We start from the raw sequence: 19,541 nt of genomic DNA, 5'->3' as shown, positions 1-19,541 counted from the left end.
GTATGGCATTCTTCACATAAAACGACTGTATAGTAAGCTTTTTTTTAAGCAAAAATAACCATGCATAAAAAGGTGTTTTTGTTTTTTTCAAAAGATCATGTACAGTAAGGTTTTTTTTTCTTTTAAACGACCATATATTGCATGGTGATTTTTCAGTAAAAAAAAATTTTGAAAGAAAAAAAAAAAACAACAACCATGAATTGTAAGGCATTTTTCACAAAAACATTAACGTATGTATAATATGTATAGTTTTTTAAAACGACATGTATAATATAAGGTGATTTTTTTGGGAAAAATGACCATGTATAGTAAGGCATTTTTTGGAAAAAAACAAAACAAACAAAAACAAAGAGAAAGCAAAGAGGAATTATGTATAGCACTTTTTTTTTAAACGACCATCTATAGTAAGGTGATTTTTCAGTAAAAATGACCATGTATGGTAAGGCATTTTTTCGAAGAAAAAAAACAGCCATGTATTGTAAGGCATTTTTCACAAAAACAACAATGTACAGGAAGGCGTTTTTTTCTGCAAAAAAATAGGTGATTTTTTTGACTGTATAGTATGGCGTTCTTTTCTGTAAAAAAGAACCAACATTAGTAAGGCATTTTTTCGAAAAAAAAAAACACCAATGCACAGTAAGGTGTGGAAGAAAAAAAAAATCTATGGTAAGGTTGTTTTCCTCAAATTTTTTTGGAAGCTTAAATTACTCACCGTTTCTTCACCATGACCTGAAGTCCAGCGGAGTCCAACTTCCTGTTCAATAGAGCAACACTGACTCCTAGCGGACGAATGAGGGATGGCCTTTCAAGATATCTTGGAACGAGTGAACGAGGCAACAAACAGGTTGTTTACCTAAACATGTAATACACGTATCTTCCACTAGAGGGCGTCATAACCCCAGAGAAATAAGCATAAACAAAGTCAAAAGTTCAAACATTGAAAAATGTTTTTATTTTTCTGGTAGTTATTTTTTGCTCACTTGTTTTTTTTTGTTACACTCTTGCATGTATGTACGGTGACATGAGACCTAAAAATGAAAAAAAAAAATAATCACAAACCAACTTTTGCATCAACACCAAGCAAAACACCACAAGTGGACGCTCCCAACCGAGGAGTAAGATGAACAAAAAAAAAAAAAAAGTGGAGAAAATGGTACTAAGGTGAATTGCCCCTTCTGCTTTGGTTTTTAATGTTGGCTGCCGTGATTTTAGCACAAAAACGAAGTGAGCGAGGCTCACGTGATGCCACGCTGAATGAAAAACCAGAAAAACAAGCACCAGGTTGTCGACGTCCCCTTGAGGTACTACCAAAAATTAAACTCGACGTCATCGGGATGTGGCTTCTTACGCCCCCCCCCCCCCCCCCCCCCAAATAAAAGCATAAAAATATACAGATGCGCTTCCACATACAATCATAATAAATATTTCGACCAAAAACAAAAGCAAACTTCTATAGTGTGAGTCCACTTATTAAAGGGAACGTCTCCTTCCCTTTTCTTCCACAGCGTCCTTGACCTCGATTCAAGCCATCAAATTCACGTAGAAATGTTATCGTAAATGTGCAGTGCTTCATTAGAACTTCTAAACACAAGAATGGCTTTGTCCATTTTTTTTTGTCCAAAAAACCCAAATAGGAAATAATGTGCTTGTTTTTTTTTTTGTTTTGTTTTGTTTTTTGTACTGAACACATTAATGCTGGTAGAGTTTGTTTTCTTCTCAACAACCGCATGCATAATTATGGAAAGCCTTTTGGAGCATTCATTCCGTAGCCTTGATATCCAGAAATGAAGGTCCATGCACTAGTATCCTTTTTGTCTTCACTAGTAAGACAATTCAGTTTTTTTTCCCCATAACTAAGTATGATTTTAGGCTGGATATTAAGGAGTATATTAACAATGGGAAAATGAAGCCTCATGAAGCACTTGCAATACGTTTTAACTCCTCTAAGTGGCACTCTAACGATGCAGTGGAAATGTAATCGATTCCCATTGCACTCTGGAGCATCATCTAGAGGAGGGGAAAAAAAAATATTCACTGGTGCCTCATGATGCTTCGTTTCGCCATTAATAACTAGAAAATACCATACGTAATTGTTATAGTCCTGCCCACTTTTAGACACTCCTTTAACGCTTGAAAATATTTGAAAAATATACATATAAATAGGTGCCAGGGAGTGAATGGCCGGCCTAAAAAAAAACAAAAAAAAAAAAACGTAAAATGACATCTTTGGGATTGAATGAGTTGGATATCAAGAATAGAAAATATAGTAAATGCTCAAGGAGGCTTTGGGTCAAAAAGGGTAACCAGTCACAGGAAGGCGTTTGATGTTTAAAACCCAAGCGAGTGCGCCGAATCGTCTTAGTAACGAGGACAAGAGAAAAGGTGGCGGTAAGTGGAGCCCGAGGATACGGACTAAATGCTTGGAGGGCTTCCCATCATGCATTTACGCGTCGGAATCGCCTTTGGGAAAACCCAACCGAAACGGCGGATTTCAACTTGTAAACCTTTGAATTTTCCCGCGGCCGTTCGTCCTAAAGTCCCGAGCCGGCCGGCTCACTCGTCTTCGTCGTCGTCCTCTTCCTCGCCGTCGGACAGCGCGGCGCAGGGCCGTATCTGCCGGTAGCCGTCCAGCCACTTCTCCACCATCTGCGTGACCAGCGGGTGGTTGCGTCTGCGCGAGCTCTTCTGCAGGGCCACCAGGACGCCGCCCTCCGTCACGCAGCAGTCCAGCCACGAGCGGAGCAGCTTCTCCTGCTGCTCCTCGTTGCCCATCTGGCCAAGCGAGCGCAAACCCCGTCACTCGGCCGCGCTTAGGCTAACCGACTCGCCCGGCGCAAAATCGCCACCTTCTCGCGTCCGAGTCAAAAGCAACGGGAAATTTTTGGATGAAATTCTCAAATTTTAGGCACTGTGTGAATTTTGGGAGTGGGAAAAATGATAGCATGCAAGGGGTGTATTTTTGCAATATATTCAAATTGGAGTGGCGTAAATCCAAAGAATTATGTGCGAGTAGATTTGTGTCAAAATGGACGGGCAGTTTTGTTTAAAAATGTACATTTGGGGGAAATTATGAATTTTGGAAGAGCGAATAATAATAATAGAATTCAAGGTGTAAATTGATGGGACTATACTGAAAATGGGGAATGGTGTAAATCAAATGAATTACGTGGAAAAAGCTGCACAGTAAAAATGAATGGGCAATTTTTGGTTGAAATTCTTGACTTTCGAAAAAGTGTCAATATTGGGAGTGAGAAAAATAATAGCATGCAAGGTGTGCATTTTTGGAGTACATTAAAATTGGAATGATGTAAATCAGATGAAATGTGTTTAAGTTGATTGGTGTCAAAACGAATGGGCAATTTTGGGTTGAAATTCTTCAATTTCGGGTAAATTTGGGGAGTTGTAAAATGAATAGCATGCAAGGTATAAATTTTTGTAACATGTTAGAACCGGAATGGTGTAAATCAAATAGACAGACGCCAAAATGGTCCATTTTTAGCGGAAAATGTAGAATTTGGGTACAAATATAAATTGTAGCGGCGGGAAAACGAATAGCCTGCAAAGCGCACATTTTTGGAATACGTTGAAATACGGCAAATGGGATGAATTCTGCGGCAGGTGATGCATATGAAAATAAAGGGCGGGGAAATGAAAACAACTTACTTCCTGCGCGGAGAGGAAGTGGACGTGCAGCAGCTTGCGGTCGCTGTCGACGAGCGGCAAGAAGGTGACGGTGACGTCGTCGTCCGTGTTGAGGTTGGCGCCGGCGCCGCGATTGTCGAAGCCGTCGTTCTCCATGGCCACCAGGGCCGAGAAGTGGCCGCGCGTGTAGCCCAGCGCGATGGGGCTCTTCCAGCAGAAGCTCTGCTCCCACAGCAGAGGCAAGTACACGCCTGCAAACAAACGCTGCCTTCCATTGCTCGCTCTTTACGCCGGCTATGTCTGCTATGAGGCGCTTACAAAAGAAGCCTTGAAACATGGGAAAAAAAACAACTCTTTATCCCGCTGATGTGGAAAAAACAGCTATGGAAGGCTACCTAGCAACAGGTGATGCAATAAACCCACAGTAGCCAATTAGATAGTCAGATCTGGAAATTCGAGTTGAGGCCCGATTAATGGAAACTACGTGGCAAAGAATTTAGTCAGTTAATAAAGAGAAAAGTCTTCTTTTATATCCACTCATTCACTGCCATTGACGTCAAAAATCCTTTATACTGGGCTATTACTGAATGAGTTCACTTATTCCGCTCGCTCTGCAGATGTGGAAAAATAAAAATGCATGACCTAATCTGCCATTCCAAGGAAGCGAATTCAACTCATTCACTGCCACTGACGGCACAAGACGTCAATATCTACCTATCTATAAGAAAATGTATAATAAATATTTACATGTATATAGAAATTACAAATTTCCATATACTAACATTTATAAATGTTCATATATGTATGTATATATATATGAACATTTATACCTTTTTATAATTTAAGACCTCTCTCTCATAATTGTTCATCCCTACCTTACAAACAGTAAAATCAAAAAATAATGTAAAATAATGATGTAATTTATTTGTGTGGCCATAAGAGTAAAATCACATTTTCACAATTATTTCTAATACCATCTCTGCGCCTCCTGCCAGTTTAATTTTTATCTTAATAAAAAAAAAAGATCATTTTAAAGTTGAATTTTCCTGACTATTTTTCGGAAAACCAACGCGCTCATCGGTTAAGCGCAGTTTGCTTTTGAGAATCCCGGGCGCTCACCTTGAAAGCGAGTGAACCCAAGCGTTTCCCCACGGAAACTTTTGTAGTACTTGACTCCGTAGACGATGATGGGCCTCCGAAGTATGTGCGCCAGAACGAAAATGTGAGTCTGCTCCAAGCTGGACCCCGGCTAGGGGGGGCGCACAAAGACGCTCGGGGTCACTTACGCGGTCGGGGCTCGCCGCTGCTTCCGAGCGGTTTGGCCGGCGGACGGGACGTACCTGGCTGGCCAGCGACAGGATGAAGGCCCAGTCTTCCTGCCACTGCTCCTCCCGCAGGGAAAAGTGCAGGCCGAAGCTTTGCGAATACCACGACTCCCACTCCTTCCACCGGGTGTAAAACCTTCGGGCGACAAGCACGCCGCCGATCACGGGATAATTTATCATACGTGGTACGGATAACAGATATTTGGTCATCGAAAATAGAGATGGGCGAGCATCAATATCGAGAGCATCAATATTGAGCAGCGGTCAAACTCTGTCAGCAAACAGAAAATTCTTTGTTGACTTGTGTTGCACTCCAAGACAGTAGGTGGCGGTAGAGACCAGTTCATGGCTATGTCTTAAAGTGTCGTCATTCTGTCACGGACTGTTTTTCAATTTTTTTGCAGTGTTAATAAATTTAAGCTCCATATGTATGGATAGAACTGGGGCTACTGAACAATTTCAGTGGTTGAAGGAAAAAATATTCATTAATAACGAATTATCACGTCTTTACAAACATTTACAAAAGTAGGAAAATAATGCAATGTGTGTAGTTTGCAGAATATGGGCACAAGGCTTCAAATGATCTGTCTTTGTTCTGGATGGGATTACGCGTACTTGGTATTGATGTCAGCGACTTGAGTACGAGCACTGGTATCAAAGTAGTATCAAACGTCCCTATTCAAGAGCGAATACTCGGCCTGTATTGGATTATATGAAAAAAGTGAGATTTTAACAATGCCTGATTATGATCATTTTGGATTGTTTATGACTACTAGCGGGCCGCTGGAATTGCTTCTACAGCTCAAGTGCACGCTTTCCATTTCCCGGATGGATTTGCCCGGGGTGGGGGTGGGGGCGGGGGGGGCACATATTTCACAGCCGAGCTTTGTGTTGAAGTGTAAAGCACAAGCAATGCGAGGTGGCTGCATGTCACGTTTCAGCTGCTGCTGTCCTTGAAAGCACCACCAGTGGGGGGTGGGGTGGGGGGGGCTACAATCTCCTGGTCCACCTTCAAGTTTCAAACATTCCAGCCGTAATATATATAAATAATAATAATTTCTATATAAACTCATTCAACGGCAGCCGGATAAAAAATGGCGTCTTTGGCGGCGCGCCTCACCAGTGCGAGCAGTCGTGCAGGCTGTCGTGGAGCGTCTTGCGCAGAACCGAGTCCTTGTCGTAGATGCCCCAGGTGGCCTGCAGGACCGAGTCCAGCAGGCAGTCCCCGGCCGTGCGGTTCCACAGGGCGTACAGGCGACTGTCCAGGCGGCTCCCCACTTCCAAAGACCAGTTGATGATGGGGGACTCCTCCTCCAGCTCTGCCATTGAGGGGAACGCAACCGCTGTCGCGTTGACTCGTTTGGACATGCCCCCCCCGCTCAAAAAAAAAAAAAAAAGACTAAAACAGCATGCTAAGAACCTATTTTGATATACGGTACAAGTTGAATTTAGTCATTAGCACCAGCACATTTGTTATTGCTTCTATGTGTTTTAGTATTAAATACTAATAGTATTTTAGTATTCAATTTAAATAGTTGGATTTTTTTCCTTTTTTCATTGCATTTTTACGTTGCATTTTTTCACAAATACTTGTTATTTTATTTATTTTTTATACTAAGTATCTTTCAATTCTGATTTTCTGCATATTTGCAAATTTCATCATTTTGTTTTTTATTTTATTCATTCATGACCAAATGTTTTAAATGTTAGTTTTTTTTTATTTTACATTGATTTTTCCCCATTCCATTTGTTTTTTTTTCTGTACGTTTGTAATTTCATTATTTCTACATTTTTTATTTTATTTTTTTCATCATATTGTTTCAGCATATTTTGTGATTTTTAATGCATATTTTTAGGGTATTTTACACAATGTTTAAATGGTAGTTGTAATTTGTTCCGGATTTTTTCCATTGTACGTATTTGTTCTGTATATTTGTAGATTTAATTATTTCTACTTTTGTTTTTTACATTTTCATAGTATTGTTTGAGCACATTTTGTAACTTTTAATGCAGATTTTTAAGATATTTTCACCATATGTTTAAATGGTAGTTGTTTTTTTTTTAAGATTCAAATGGATTTTTTGATTTGTTTTTTTTTCTGTATATTTGTAAATCTCATTGTTTCTACATTTTTTTTAACTTTTTTTTTTACTTTTTATTAGTATTATTTACTTTTATCTACTTTTCATAGTATCATTGTTTTTTTTGTCTGTACAATATATTTGTAAATGTCATTATTTCTACCTTTTTTTTTTACTTTTTTTTTTTACTTCTTCATAGTATTATTGTTTCAGCACAAGCCTAATGTATTATTTTCAAATATGATCCTCGCCTTTTTTTCCCGAGCGCATCATGTGACCCGGCGGTAAGACAACAAGCCCCTTGTGTCATTTGAAGCAAGCCATTTGAATTGATTTCATAGCCGACTTCCTCACTAATGTCACTGAAGCAAGCGCCTAATAGGGAGCTGCATTTTGCGGCAAACATTTTGGGTGGGGGTTGATGCAGAAAGTCGCCGAGCGGTTTACCGGACCACGTGACCAGATTTAAATCTTAATCTGTTAATCTTAAAAAAAAAAAAAAAAAAGGCACGGTGGTCTTTTCTGCACAAATCGCCGGCAAAAGCGAAGTCCCAAACACTTGCGATATGATCTTAAAATCTTCATAATGAGCTCGCCGTTTCGAAGCGTTTCGACGCTTCCTACGGTACGTGCGCATGTGTTGTAAAAGGTAAAAGGCGTCTGGTGTTGACAAAACTCAAGAGTGGGACGATCAAGGCCACTTTTAGCGAGGGAGGAAGCGCGAGGAATAAACCGCTGCAAATACTTGGCGCGCTTCCACTTGGAGGATGAGATTGTGTGTGCGAGGACGAAGGTTGGCCCGCCGTCAACTCGGATCTGGTTTAACTCCCTCAAACAGTCATTTGTGCATGCGATCGCTGCTGTGACGGGATACCGGAGCAAGTATGCATCGCTTACCTTTTTGCACGTCTCGGTCCAAAACCTCGTCGAAAAGTTTTTCCTGAACGGCTGGAGGCAAATCCTCAATGTCTGAAACAAACAGCAAAAAAAATGGAGGTATTTTTAATGCAACATTAGCAAACGAGGCATTCAATGCCAGCCTAGTAAAAGGGAAACTTCGACGTCAACGGCCCATTTTTCACGAGTAAAAGTTGATGTTTTGTCTGCAAATACCTCAGTCAATCCCACTGATGATTAGAAATGTCTTTAAAGTTCATTTTTGATGCAGGCAGTGAAGGGGTTAAGTTGATAACTAAATAGTTTTTATGACCCCAGAGAAAAGCTTTTGTTGTCATGTGAAGCGTAATTGCAATAAAATGAGATTTTTTCCACTTTTTTCCACTTTTTTTTTTGCACTTTTTTTTTCAGTTTTAGACTAAGCTGTAACCCGTATAAATGCTGTAAAAAATATTTAACAGTTGTTGAAAGTTGATTTAGGTTGCTTTTTCTTTTAATGTTACAAATGATACAGGTTTATTTATACAATTTTCATCGATAATAATCTTATTTATACTCAGGTGAGTGGGGGCGGGGTGAAAAGTTTTCTCTTTCCTGGGGGAGGTCTTGGCAAAATATAATTAAGAAAAAAATCAACTATTTAAAGATTGAGGTTTTGCACAATAGTTTCAAAGTATTTACTACTTGTTTTCATAATTTATGCACAAGCAATTTTTTGCACAACGTGGGAACTTTTTACCGCTGAAAATGGCGAAGCGTGTGGACTGTCCCTTTAAATGATGCAAACATTTGTTTGAACGTGGCCGGTTATTCCTAAACAAAACGCCGTCCGTAATTATGAGGGCGTGCACACATGATCTCACTTGTTTTCGCACGGTGTTTTCAAGTTCCACATGAGTGAAATGCTTCTGCTCGGGCCCGCCATCATGTTTTTGTTCCGTGGCTTTCTCTCGTTGCTCTTGTCAACACAGTAGCCAATTCTTCCGTTAAAAGAGAAATGAATGCACGGACTGTGTGCGGCCCAAACAGAGCAAGTCTCTGCTGGTGGCCGCCAGCCAAGGCCGCCATTGTCCCGCGCAAGCTGCGCCACCCGGCTTTGTCTAAAGCGGACGCCGTGAGGGCAAAAGAAACTTGACGTAAATCCCCTAAATATAGATTCCAGAGGTGTCTTCTGGACGGCGACGGATGGAGACATGTGTATATGTTAGGGAGCCTCGCTCCGGCACTGTCCCGCCCGTAGCAACATCTAAAATGTTAGCAAAAGCCATATATGGCTTTATGCACACATACGGAACCTGAGCACAGACACTACGGTGACATAACAGAAGTTGGAAGGTGGTTTCAAAGACAGTAAAAGAGTCTACCAAACTACAAATGGTTTTGTAACTAGGGCCAACCCTAATGAATAAGAGGGGGGATGGACAGAAAGTGTAACTAGACTCTGAGAGGTGAAGGTTCCTTTCCATTTTCCTCGTGAGTAAAAGGCCCTTGTCTTCCTTCCGGTGTGTTATTTATTAAACGTTTTGCGTTGCCTGAACCTGCCACTTTTAACCATGAAAAGCACATTGAATTAACTTTAAATGTGCGATACAAATACAAGTTGCATTGTCTCTGTGAGGATATACGTCTTTGTCCGTTCTCCTCACGAGTAAAAAGAGTCCAAGCCCCTTGTCTTCCTTTGTGCGTGTAGTTTATGACATGTTCTACAGTAAGTTGCTTGAAGCTGACAAGCTCCCGTAGATTTTATTTAAAAAAAAAAAAAACATCTTTCTTTAAACACAGAGTGATCACTCTGACAGGGGTTGAGTAATATTAAGTTAGTGTTTGTGCGTGCCTGTGTGTAAGCCAGAGAAGATTTTTTTTTGCGCTTGAGTTATCCCAGGCAATTTAAATGAATTCAAAAATGCTCGCTTTCACTGCAATAACTATTCCTTGAAATAAACACCGGCTTTAAATATCAGTTATCAATCTCCTTGACTACAGATATTTGGTATCAGCCCAGAAAAAAAAAAAATCATATATAGTTGGTCTATATATCCTACTAATTGCCCGTTAACGCTCATTAGTATGCTGCAGACCTGCAGGCAAGGTGAAGGTGACCAAGTCAGTGAGAAAGTAGCAGGTGAAGTCGCCCTTGCGCTGGTGGAGGGAAGCGGCCACCTCGCGGCGGATCTGCTCCGTCAGCTCGGGACACACCATGGCCGGGATGCACTTGGCTGCCTGTTGGGACACCTGCGGAGGTGCGCATGAGGACAGAAAGGTTTGACGCTAAGCGTAAAAATACTGCACAAGGTTCCAATCCTTGGATTATTACATCAAAGGCGTTTCACATTAAAGGGAAGCAATTAAATGAAGACACTAGGGAGGTGAAATTTCACCCAGATGGTGACAACATGTAGCAGAAGCGTCCCATCGCTTTGCTAAATTACTGTGAGAACGAAGTGTAAGAAAATGACCCAAAAATGGTTTAAAAAAAAAAAAGAGCAAGAACTCTTTATTTTAGAATCAGAATTAGAAATCAGAACTTTGACTTTAAAGTCATCGAGCTTTTCTCGTCAGAAGTCCGAACTCTGAGATAAAGTGAAAAAGCCTGCAAACTTTTTTGTGTTTCCCTTTCACTGGCCCTAATCCTGCACGGTACAAAAACGACTGATTGGTTGTTTCCCGCTAATGTGATTTATATGAGGACAAGAAGAGGAAAGCATTTGAGAAATGTTCCGCTCTTGCGGCCCTCAAATCTTTTCGCAGGCACGCTCCGACGTCTCACTCGGCGCTCCCTCGCTTGACCCGCTCCGACGGCAAATTGGGCCATTGAGCGAGAGCGCGGGAGGCGAGGTGCGCGCCGACACATAATCTGGGATAACGGCGCCGTCAGAAAGCAAGCTGCTAGCGGGCGCCAACACACAAAGGCGTTTTCCACACGTAACGGGCGCTGCTGGGTTCCCACCTCGGTGAGCAGCACGGCCAGCATGTCCTGCCTCTGGAAACGGATGGCCAGGTGCACCAGCGTGAAGCCCACGTCGAACGCCGACGGACGGTTGAGCAGGTGCACCTCGTCCGACGACAGCTGCCTGGCGATGTCGCCCCCCGACGTCTTGTAGGCCTCCACGGCCGCCAGGTCGCCTTCCACCACGCCTGTGCCCAAAGAAGACGTTTACCATGGTGTGAAAATCCCTTTTAGGATTATTGATATGTATATCTATGTATATATATGAATATGTATTTTTTTAACAAGATTAACATGAAAAAAATTAAAAAAAAAAAAAAAAAAAAAAAAAAAATATATATATATATATATATATATATATATATATATATATATAAAAAAAATATATATATATATTATATACACACACACATATACATACATATACATACATATCCATATATATATATATATATATATATTTTTTTTTTTTTCATGTCAATGGACAACGCGTTGAGTATTCTGTGAGTGAGGGGGGCGGAAGGACTCGCCGTGCCATGCGGCGAGGAGTGGAGCGAGAGGGAAAAGTTACACAGAAGCAGTGCAGTGTGACAAAACAGCGAAGTGGCGTGGGCGTGGCCTCAGTGCTTCCGCCACCCGGAAGACAACAATCGATGCATGGTGCTTGCATGAGAGAATGTCCGGCAATTCTGCATCTGTCATTATTTTCATCGTTCACTGCCATTGACGGCTCCTGACGTCAAATATCAATGAACTCACTTGTTTCCAAAAACGGTTTTATTCATGTACTTTAGAGTCCAAAAATTCAATATGAGGTATCTACATACCGTAACCTCCCAAATATAAGATGCACCTGTGTATAGGACGTACCCTTAATTCTGGGGCCCAATTCTAGAATTTTCTATGTTACTGTGTTTTAAGATGCACTAACTAACTAACTAACACTTAATCCGGCCCGCAAAATAATTCGTCAGGCCCACTTGGGAATAGATTTTCCTCGTCGCGTTTTATAAAACGTAAAATACGTCTTTGGGATCGAACGACTGAACGTAGTCTTTCTTTGAAATCGGTCTGCGGCTCCACGAGTTTCAAAGCGGCGGCGAAAGCAGGACGGCGTGTTGGTCACGCAACGAGTGACGGCAAGCGACTGTCGGCCGGTCAATAATGCAGGCTGAAAGTCATGACCGTCGCTCAAGACGTACGAGGCGTATTTCCGACCACAGCTCCACTTGTCACTCTATTTTTAAAGCCCTTTGAAAGGCTCCCGTGCACATCGCGCATGTGTGGCGTTTAACCTCCCTGGCAACAGAGGACTTCAACTTCATGTGACGGATCGTCCGCGGCGTGCGACCTCGTTGCCGCTTGACGTCCCCTTGGCCCCAAAGTGTCCATCGCAAGGAGAATTTCAAGAGCGCGGGGTCCAAGCCTCCTTTTCTTCCTCACTTATCCCGCATGTTTTTCTTTTCGCCTTTAAGATCTCGGAGTGCTTCTAAGCAAATAGCGGCAGTCTTTTTATGATTCTTGGATGGTTCGAGTTTACTTAAGTGGCCAGACATTAGATCCTCGATGCTAATATTTTTTTTCAAAAAATTTCAAAATGAATTGAAGTGAATACTAAATGAATTAAGTAATCATTACTTGAGGTAATTAAGTACTATAATATTTCATAACTTTAGGTAGTTGCGTACCAAAATAGGTGCTTACTTTAGGCAGTTTCCACATTTTCTAAGAGTCCAAGAAAAACATTATTATATTATTATATAATAAAATACATATATATATATATATATATATATATATATATATATATATATATATATATATATATATATATATATATATATATATAATAAAATACATATATATATATATATATATATATATATATATATATATATATATATATATATATATATATATATATATATATACTAAACTAAATTAATTTAAAAATTAATTAATTAATTTACTTTAATTATGAAATAAATTTGTTACAAAAATTAATTTCAAATTATAGTAATTTCACATTTTTCATATGTAGAGACGCTTTTTACATGTAAATAGTCTAATCTGTCCCAAGCCCCAAAAAATGCTTCCAAACCTTTACTTTAGTTATCAAGTCGATTAATTTAGTAATTTAAAGCCTAGAGTAGTGAGTGCCGTTTTTTTTTTTGGTAGTTAGTACTGTACTAAAGTAAATGATTTGTTTACTTAAGGGAATAAGTAATTGATTACTAGACTAGGTCATTCATTACAGCCATTTTAAGATCTTTCTTTTGCTAAGCACACCTCTACTCGATGGAGCTGCGCTAAAGCGGATGAATGCAGAGGCAAAAATTGAATAATTTACGTGGCGATGAAGCGATTTTATTTTTTAAACTCACTGTTTATGCACTGTAAAAGGCGTGGCGCATTTTCAGCTTTTGAAAAAACAAAAGGCTTTTAGGTGCGCCTCATAGTGCGGAAAATACGGTAAACAATATGAAATTGATTGATTGGCTCTTTTTTTTTCCGCGCAAATAAAATCATTTTAAAAACCAAGCTCGATCCTTCAATTTTTTTTTGTGTGTGGCCCTCAGAGGTAAAAAAAAAAAAAGAAAAAAAAAAAAGTGGAAAATAACAATTGCATTTTCTTTGCACTGTTCATCCTCCCACTCCGCGCTTGGCAGTGGACAGCGTGGGTGGCCGGACACCCGCCGCTTGTGCAGTCCAGTTTCACTCACTCACTGACAGCCATACAAAAAGAAACGATTAAACGTGGACTACGCAGACCATTTTTAGAGCAACTGCTCCGAGCAGAATAAACATATGATGCTTCCCGTCGTTTGTTTGACTTTTTCACCAAACAAATGCAAAAATACGGTGCACTGCAGGGCTGTCACTAACAAATATTTTTGGAATCGATTGAAATTTTCTATTGATTAATCAAATAATCTGGTTAATTTTTTCTTTCAAGTGCATTACAAAACACTTTTTTTTTTCCAGTTTACTGACCAATTATTGCTATTTAGTATTGTTAACTACTAAACAATTAGGTTACAAGGAAATGCTAAATTGTAGAGAAACAACATCCTATTTTTTGAATTAAAAAAATACATAATGTTTTAATTAATATGATGAACATGTCACAATTTGTATAAATTTTATACGTTAGAAATTGGATGTTACAAGTAGAGCTATGGTGTATTCTAAAATAATTCTCCCCAATTCCCCCCAACAATTATTGTTGTTAATTTAGTGTTGTTTAGTGGTTAAAAAAAACAACTAAATAATGAAGTTACAAGGAAATGCTAAACTGTAGAGAAATATTTTTTAAATGAAAAAAAATCATCTTTTTGTATTAATATAAAGTTCAATAAAAATGTCAGAGGGAAACTCACCGACGCAGGCGTTGAGGAACAGCCAGTCGGTCCTCCTCATCCTGTTCTTGATCTGCTTGAGCTTTTTGAAATCCACCTCCAGTTCCTCTTTACCGCCCACCCCGGCCCCCGAGGCCACCTCGATCCTCTGAAAGTCCAGGTTGCCCTCCGACTCGCGTTTGGACGAAGGCGGCGACCTCCTCTGGCTGGTGCTGCAGCCCCCGAGCAAAGCCACCCCGCCGCCGAGCCCCTGGCCCCCCGCCACGCCGCCCGGGCCCCGCCTGTTGCCCATGTCGGCGTCGATAAACTTGGACGAGGGCTGCTGCCGCTCGGGCTCGGACGCCAGTTGGATGGGCTCGGCGAGCGGGCCGTGACTGGGCCGCGGGTGGTCGCACACCACGCACTTGGGCGCGCTCGACCAGTTTTCGTAAGTGCAGGCGGCGCAGGTCCAGTGCTGCGCGTGCGTGTTGAGCCGGTTGCGGTCGTTGTACTCCTCGCAGGGGTCGGCCACGGTGGACGGGGGCGCCGGGCGGCACCCGGAGCCCGAGGTCTGGGGCGACTCGGTGGGGCTTCGCGGGTGCCCCTGATGCCCGGCGTGCTGCCTGTGACACAGGCACTGAGTGCAGCGGATGGCGCGGGGCCAGTTCAGGTAGGTGCACATGTGGCAGGACCACTTGCTGGCCGTCTCAAGGGTATCGGCCGCGCGGACGCGGGGCCGGGCGCTGGAGTCGGGGCAAATGAGCAGCGAGGAGCTCCCCTGGGTGGGGCCGTTGCCCGGGCCGGCCGGGTCCAGGGCCGGGGCGCTCTTGAAGGGCTCCTCGGTGATGATGGCGCCGGCGCTGGGCCGCTGCGCGCGGCACATGGTGCACTTGATGGCCGACGGCCAGTTCTCGTAGGTGCAGTATTCGCAGGCCCACTTGGCGACCGGCTCGGTCATCGTCGCGCCCGCGCCGAGGAGGCTCCAAGCCGGTCGGTGGGGTGCTCAGCGCGCCGGCTCCACTCGGAAGGAAACAGTGCGCTGCGGACACAAAATTTTAACCAGGACATTATGATTCCACTTTTTTTATACCCCCACCTCTACGTCTTTTTTTCCATAGGTGCAAATAAAAACCTTAATTTCCTCAAAAAACTCTGTGCACTGAAAACTGAAAAAAAAATTTTTTTGACTGACGTTCGGGCCATTTCCCGCTTACACAGGGACCGAATACGGACAGTACGTACACAGGAAGTGATATATCAATCATAATACATTATGTATTACGTACAGTGAAGAAGCAGGCAGAGATAAACCATTCAGACGTGCGCTGATGCGCACTGGCAGCGATAAACCAATTGGCTAACATTACGTATTACGCGCAGTGCGTACGCTGTCAGCAATGAACCAATCAGAGAACATTACATAATGCATGCAGTATTCATACTGGCAGCAATAAACAAATCATATTACATTACGTATTATGAATTGTACAGAGTGTAAGCTGGCAGCGATGAACCAATCAGAGAACATTATGTAAGACATGCGGTATGTGAAAATTACGTAATACGAACAGTTATTGCGCTGACAATTATGGCCAATCAGAGAAGATTACGTGAAAGACGTACAACCAATGGCCTGCACCCAATTTGCATTTTGCTAAGGAACAGGAAATGCAAGATTTACGTTATTTAAATTCCCTAATGAAATAAGTTTTTTTTTTTTAAGTAAGCGCAACCTCAGCAATACTTTGTTTCACTTGTAGTGTATGTGATGGATGACATTTAGACCAATTTAGACAAATGACATTGAAACAGTCTTCTAAAAATGTAAGATAGACAGGTAGAAAGAGATAGCCGAAGATAGCCGAGATAGCCAAAGAGATAACCGAGCTAATTACGCCCTCTAGTGGTAGATAAAGGGTGGGCAAAATACAGTGACGAACCAGAAAAAAAAGAGGTAAATTTTGCCCTCCGGTGGAGTTGCCCGCCTCTGCTGACAACCATTCACACTAACACCACAGGGTAGAAGCGATTCAGCCGCTAAATTAGGCGAGTGAACCACTAAACCAACTTTGAACAATTCCTTCAATCGTAAATCATTTACTAAAAGCAGATGCTAACATAAACAGCGCATGGCTGAAGCATTAGCGCTAATGACTAGCAACGGAATGAACAGGCTGTCCAAAGTTACATGCATTGAAAGGTCTTTTTTTTTAATACTAGCTTTCGAATGCCCTTTTACTTCCAAGGATTCAACTGCTTTCGAGGATCTGCCAAAACTGAGACCTGATTCAATACAAAAACCAAGGCATGGATGAAATCCCTTTATACTTAGTTCTCAGTTAAAAGTGGCACGTCAAACGTTGCCTGTGCTGTTAATCGAGGTTTTATCACAGTGACGGCGAGTGTTCAATTTCTAATGGGGATAATGTATATCAACCAGATTATGACATGATAATCAAGGGCTGAGTGGTTTCAATGTCAGCGTCAGGGCACATCCGGGAGGCGCTATTAAGTCAGCGACACTGCTCACATGCTGCTGCTTCGGTAAATGTGCACAACACTAAGAACATGGAATGACGAGAGACGGGTAAATTAAGAACATGGTTTCGCTTTCAAACAGCTGAGCCAGCAGGTATAAAACAGAATCTTTTTTTTTTCATTCTTTTTCTTATCTCACTAACCAAAGATGTTTCATGTCTTTTTTTTTTAGGTGGGACAAAGTGGACACAACAGTGGACACAAATGGCTAGTTTGCACACATTGAGTACTTTTACTGTATTTCAGTTTTCTTGTAACTGGGGATGGGCAATACGTTTACTGTATTTTTCAGACTATAAGACACAACTTTTTTCTCATGATTTGAGCCCTGTGCCTTACAGTCCAGTGTGGCTAATGTGCATTTTTTTTGCTAGCCACCAGGAGGCAGTCCACCAGTAAAACAAATGTGTTTGTCAATTTGTGGAACTATGAAAGAGCTGAAAATATGTTAATCAATGGCTGTATTGAGTTTCTAAAATATAAAAAAATAAAAATTATGTATAAAATTATCATGATTTTGAATAAAAGTAATATATATATATATATATATATATATATATATATATATATATATATATATATATATACACACATACATACATAATAAATGTATGATTGTATATATAAATTATGTTCACAAAAAAGTTTTAAATTAAATGAAAAAAAAAGGGAGAAAACTACCATATACCATTTTTCTGCATAAATATCTGATGTTATTACCTACGGCATATAGTCTAGTGTGATTTATCTGACAAAATAAAAACATTTTTTGCTTAATTTTTGCTGATGCAGTTTATATACCAGTGCGGCTTATAGTCCGAAAAATATCTCAATTAATTTGTCATTTTAACCCTTTTGCAGTATTTTGTCCAAATTTTTGGACTTTACATGAAAGGGAAAACATTGAAAGAAGACATGAGGGATCTGAAATCTTACCCAGATGCCCACGACCACTTAATTATTACACTACCAGGAGTGTCCCAACCCTTGGCTAAAATACTGCCTCAATAATGTGGCAAAAAAATGACCGAAAATGGTTAATGTGTTTGTTTTGTTTGTTAAAGTTGATAAATCATGAAATCGATGTTCCTGGTGATCAATAAAAATCATTAAAATATAAATTAATTGATTGGTTGTCGATTAATAGTTGCACCTCTGTTTTGAACTTCATTCATTTTTGTTGTTATATTAATACCTCGCCAGAATTGTCAACTATTGTGTTGTCTGTCACCCTTAATGCCAGTTTTATGCCATTGACCGTGAATGCAACATTTGCTGTGGGTGATCTTCTATAATCTGCTCCACAGAGTACCGGGCTCGCTTGTTAATCTCTACTAATGCACATCTGCAAAAAAAATACCAAATCAAAAAGTGCCTGGTGCACATGCACTGAACATCCTCGACCGAGAACACGGTGCAGTTGCCTTTTATGTCTTTTATGGCAGATGCTGCCATAAAAGACATAAAAGGCAACTGCACCGTGGTTCTCGGTCGAGGATGTTCAGTGCATGTGCCACCCCAGACACTTTTTCGCTATGGAATTTTTTTTGACAGCCATGCTGACCTTAGTCAGAGATTAACAAGAGACAGGGGGCGAATGAAAGCAGACACCCGCAGGGAAGACGCGTGACAGCCTAGACACTTAACCCACGCACTGAAATTTAATTCAGCGCAAAACCTATTAGGGACGAATTAAAAAAATAAAAGAGGGGGGGTCCACAGCGCATGCGCAATGCTTACATTAGGGGTGGGATGTTTGTTTACACGGTGAGAAATTCATCACATGAGCGCGACAAAACGCACCACGGGCGCCTTGTTTTTTAATTTTTTTAATATGCTATAACAACAGCCGGACTCGCCCCACTTTTTTCCAAAGCTACGACGTTCTTGTTTAACAGGTTCACAGGTGACGCGCTAATCGTTTCGTGCTAAAATCCAGCCACGAAACGCGCTTTGGCGTCAGTCAACGCGTCGACAACTTTCTGGCAAAATCTCGCGAGATTTCTCACCTTGCCTTACCAACTCGACGAGATTTGACAGGCAGCCAGATAAGTAATTACACAGCAAGCTAGCTTGCTAAAGCGAATGGATTGTTTTTTGTTGTTTTTTTCGAAAGTGGAAGCTGTTGTGTAAAACACAGCGAGAAGCCACTTACCTCGTTTCGTTCGCCGTGGAGCTCCCACTCCCCAGCCGAAGCCGCACGGGCTTCTCTCACGTAGCCGAATCTATCCGCATATTGACTTGGCTGGATGGCGGAGGTCCATATAAGCCACAGGGCGAGAGCCTCCACCCACTCTCTCGAGCCCCGTCCCTCCTCGCTTGTCCGCGTCGGACTCTTCAAATCATCTTTATCCCTTTCCGCCGAGCAGAAGGGCTTCGAATGGCGGCGCGGAGGGGGGAGGTAGCGAGCGAGGCAAAGGCTAAAAACACACTCGCGAGGGAAGTATGGAAGCCCTCTCTGGGCCGTGTTACAGTGGGGAGGCGGGACCGGGGATTTACTACCTGAATCTGCCGCGTGTTGCGATTGGTCGAGTCCCGTGCGTCCTCTGGCGTCGTCCAATCGGAATCGACGTACCTCATTGTCCATGTTAAAGGCATACGTCACAGCAAAACAGTACACTTCAATGTCATCCGGAATAAGAGCAGCGATTACGAATAAAGTAGTTTACCCCCCCAAATCAACGAAGCAGTTTATTCAAGAGGTAAATCACATCATTTTTATTTTTAAATGACAAGCATTGTTATTTTTTGTGAATATATTTCGTTGTTGCGG

At 41.5% G+C, this 19,541-nt stretch overlaps 1 protein-coding gene across 1 annotated transcript; it reads right to left on the bottom strand.

Moving 5' to 3' along the window:
• Positions 1-929: 929 nt before the first annotated feature.
• zranb1b (zinc finger, RAN-binding domain containing 1b) lies at positions 930-19,246 on the bottom strand. Its single transcript, XM_088420757.1, has 10 exons — positions 18,924-19,246; positions 14,273-15,269; positions 10,893-11,080; positions 10,024-10,177; positions 7,946-8,017; positions 6,088-6,286; positions 4,983-5,103; positions 4,762-4,891; positions 3,664-3,893; positions 930-2,772 (listed from the first exon to the last, which is right to left on the bottom strand). Exons 2-10 carry the CDS (start codon positions 15,186-15,188, stop codon positions 2,554-2,556), a joined length of 2,229 nt encoding a protein of 742 aa, XP_088276883.1. The 5' UTR covers positions 15,189-15,269; positions 18,924-19,246; the 3' UTR covers positions 930-2,553.
• Positions 19,247-19,541: the final 295 nt, after the last annotated feature.

This window comes from Hippichthys cyanospilos, chromosome 8, assembly GCF_059441005.1.
Source record: "Hippichthys cyanospilos isolate Australia breed blue-spotted pipefish chromosome 8, RoL_Hcya_1.0, whole genome shotgun sequence".
Lineage (NCBI taxonomy): Eukaryota > Metazoa > Chordata > Actinopteri > Syngnathiformes > Syngnathidae > Hippichthys > Hippichthys cyanospilos.
Note: the sequence above shows the minus strand (reverse complement) of the source record. Positions and strands in the feature narration are given on the sequence as shown.

Coding starts and splice junctions, on each gene's coding strand:
- zranb1b (XM_088420757.1), bottom strand. CDS start 15,188: ATGACCGAGCCGGTCGCCAAGTGGGCCTGCGAATACTGCACCTACGAG. Junction 11,081..14,272: donor GTTCCTCAACGCCTGCGTCG/GTGAGTTTCCCT, acceptor CTTTGGGCACAG/GCGTGGTGGAAGGCGACCTG. Junction 10,178..10,892: donor TGGCCGTGCTGCTCACCGAG/GTGGGAACCCAG, acceptor GCACCTCCGCAG/GTGTCCCAACAGGCAGCCAA.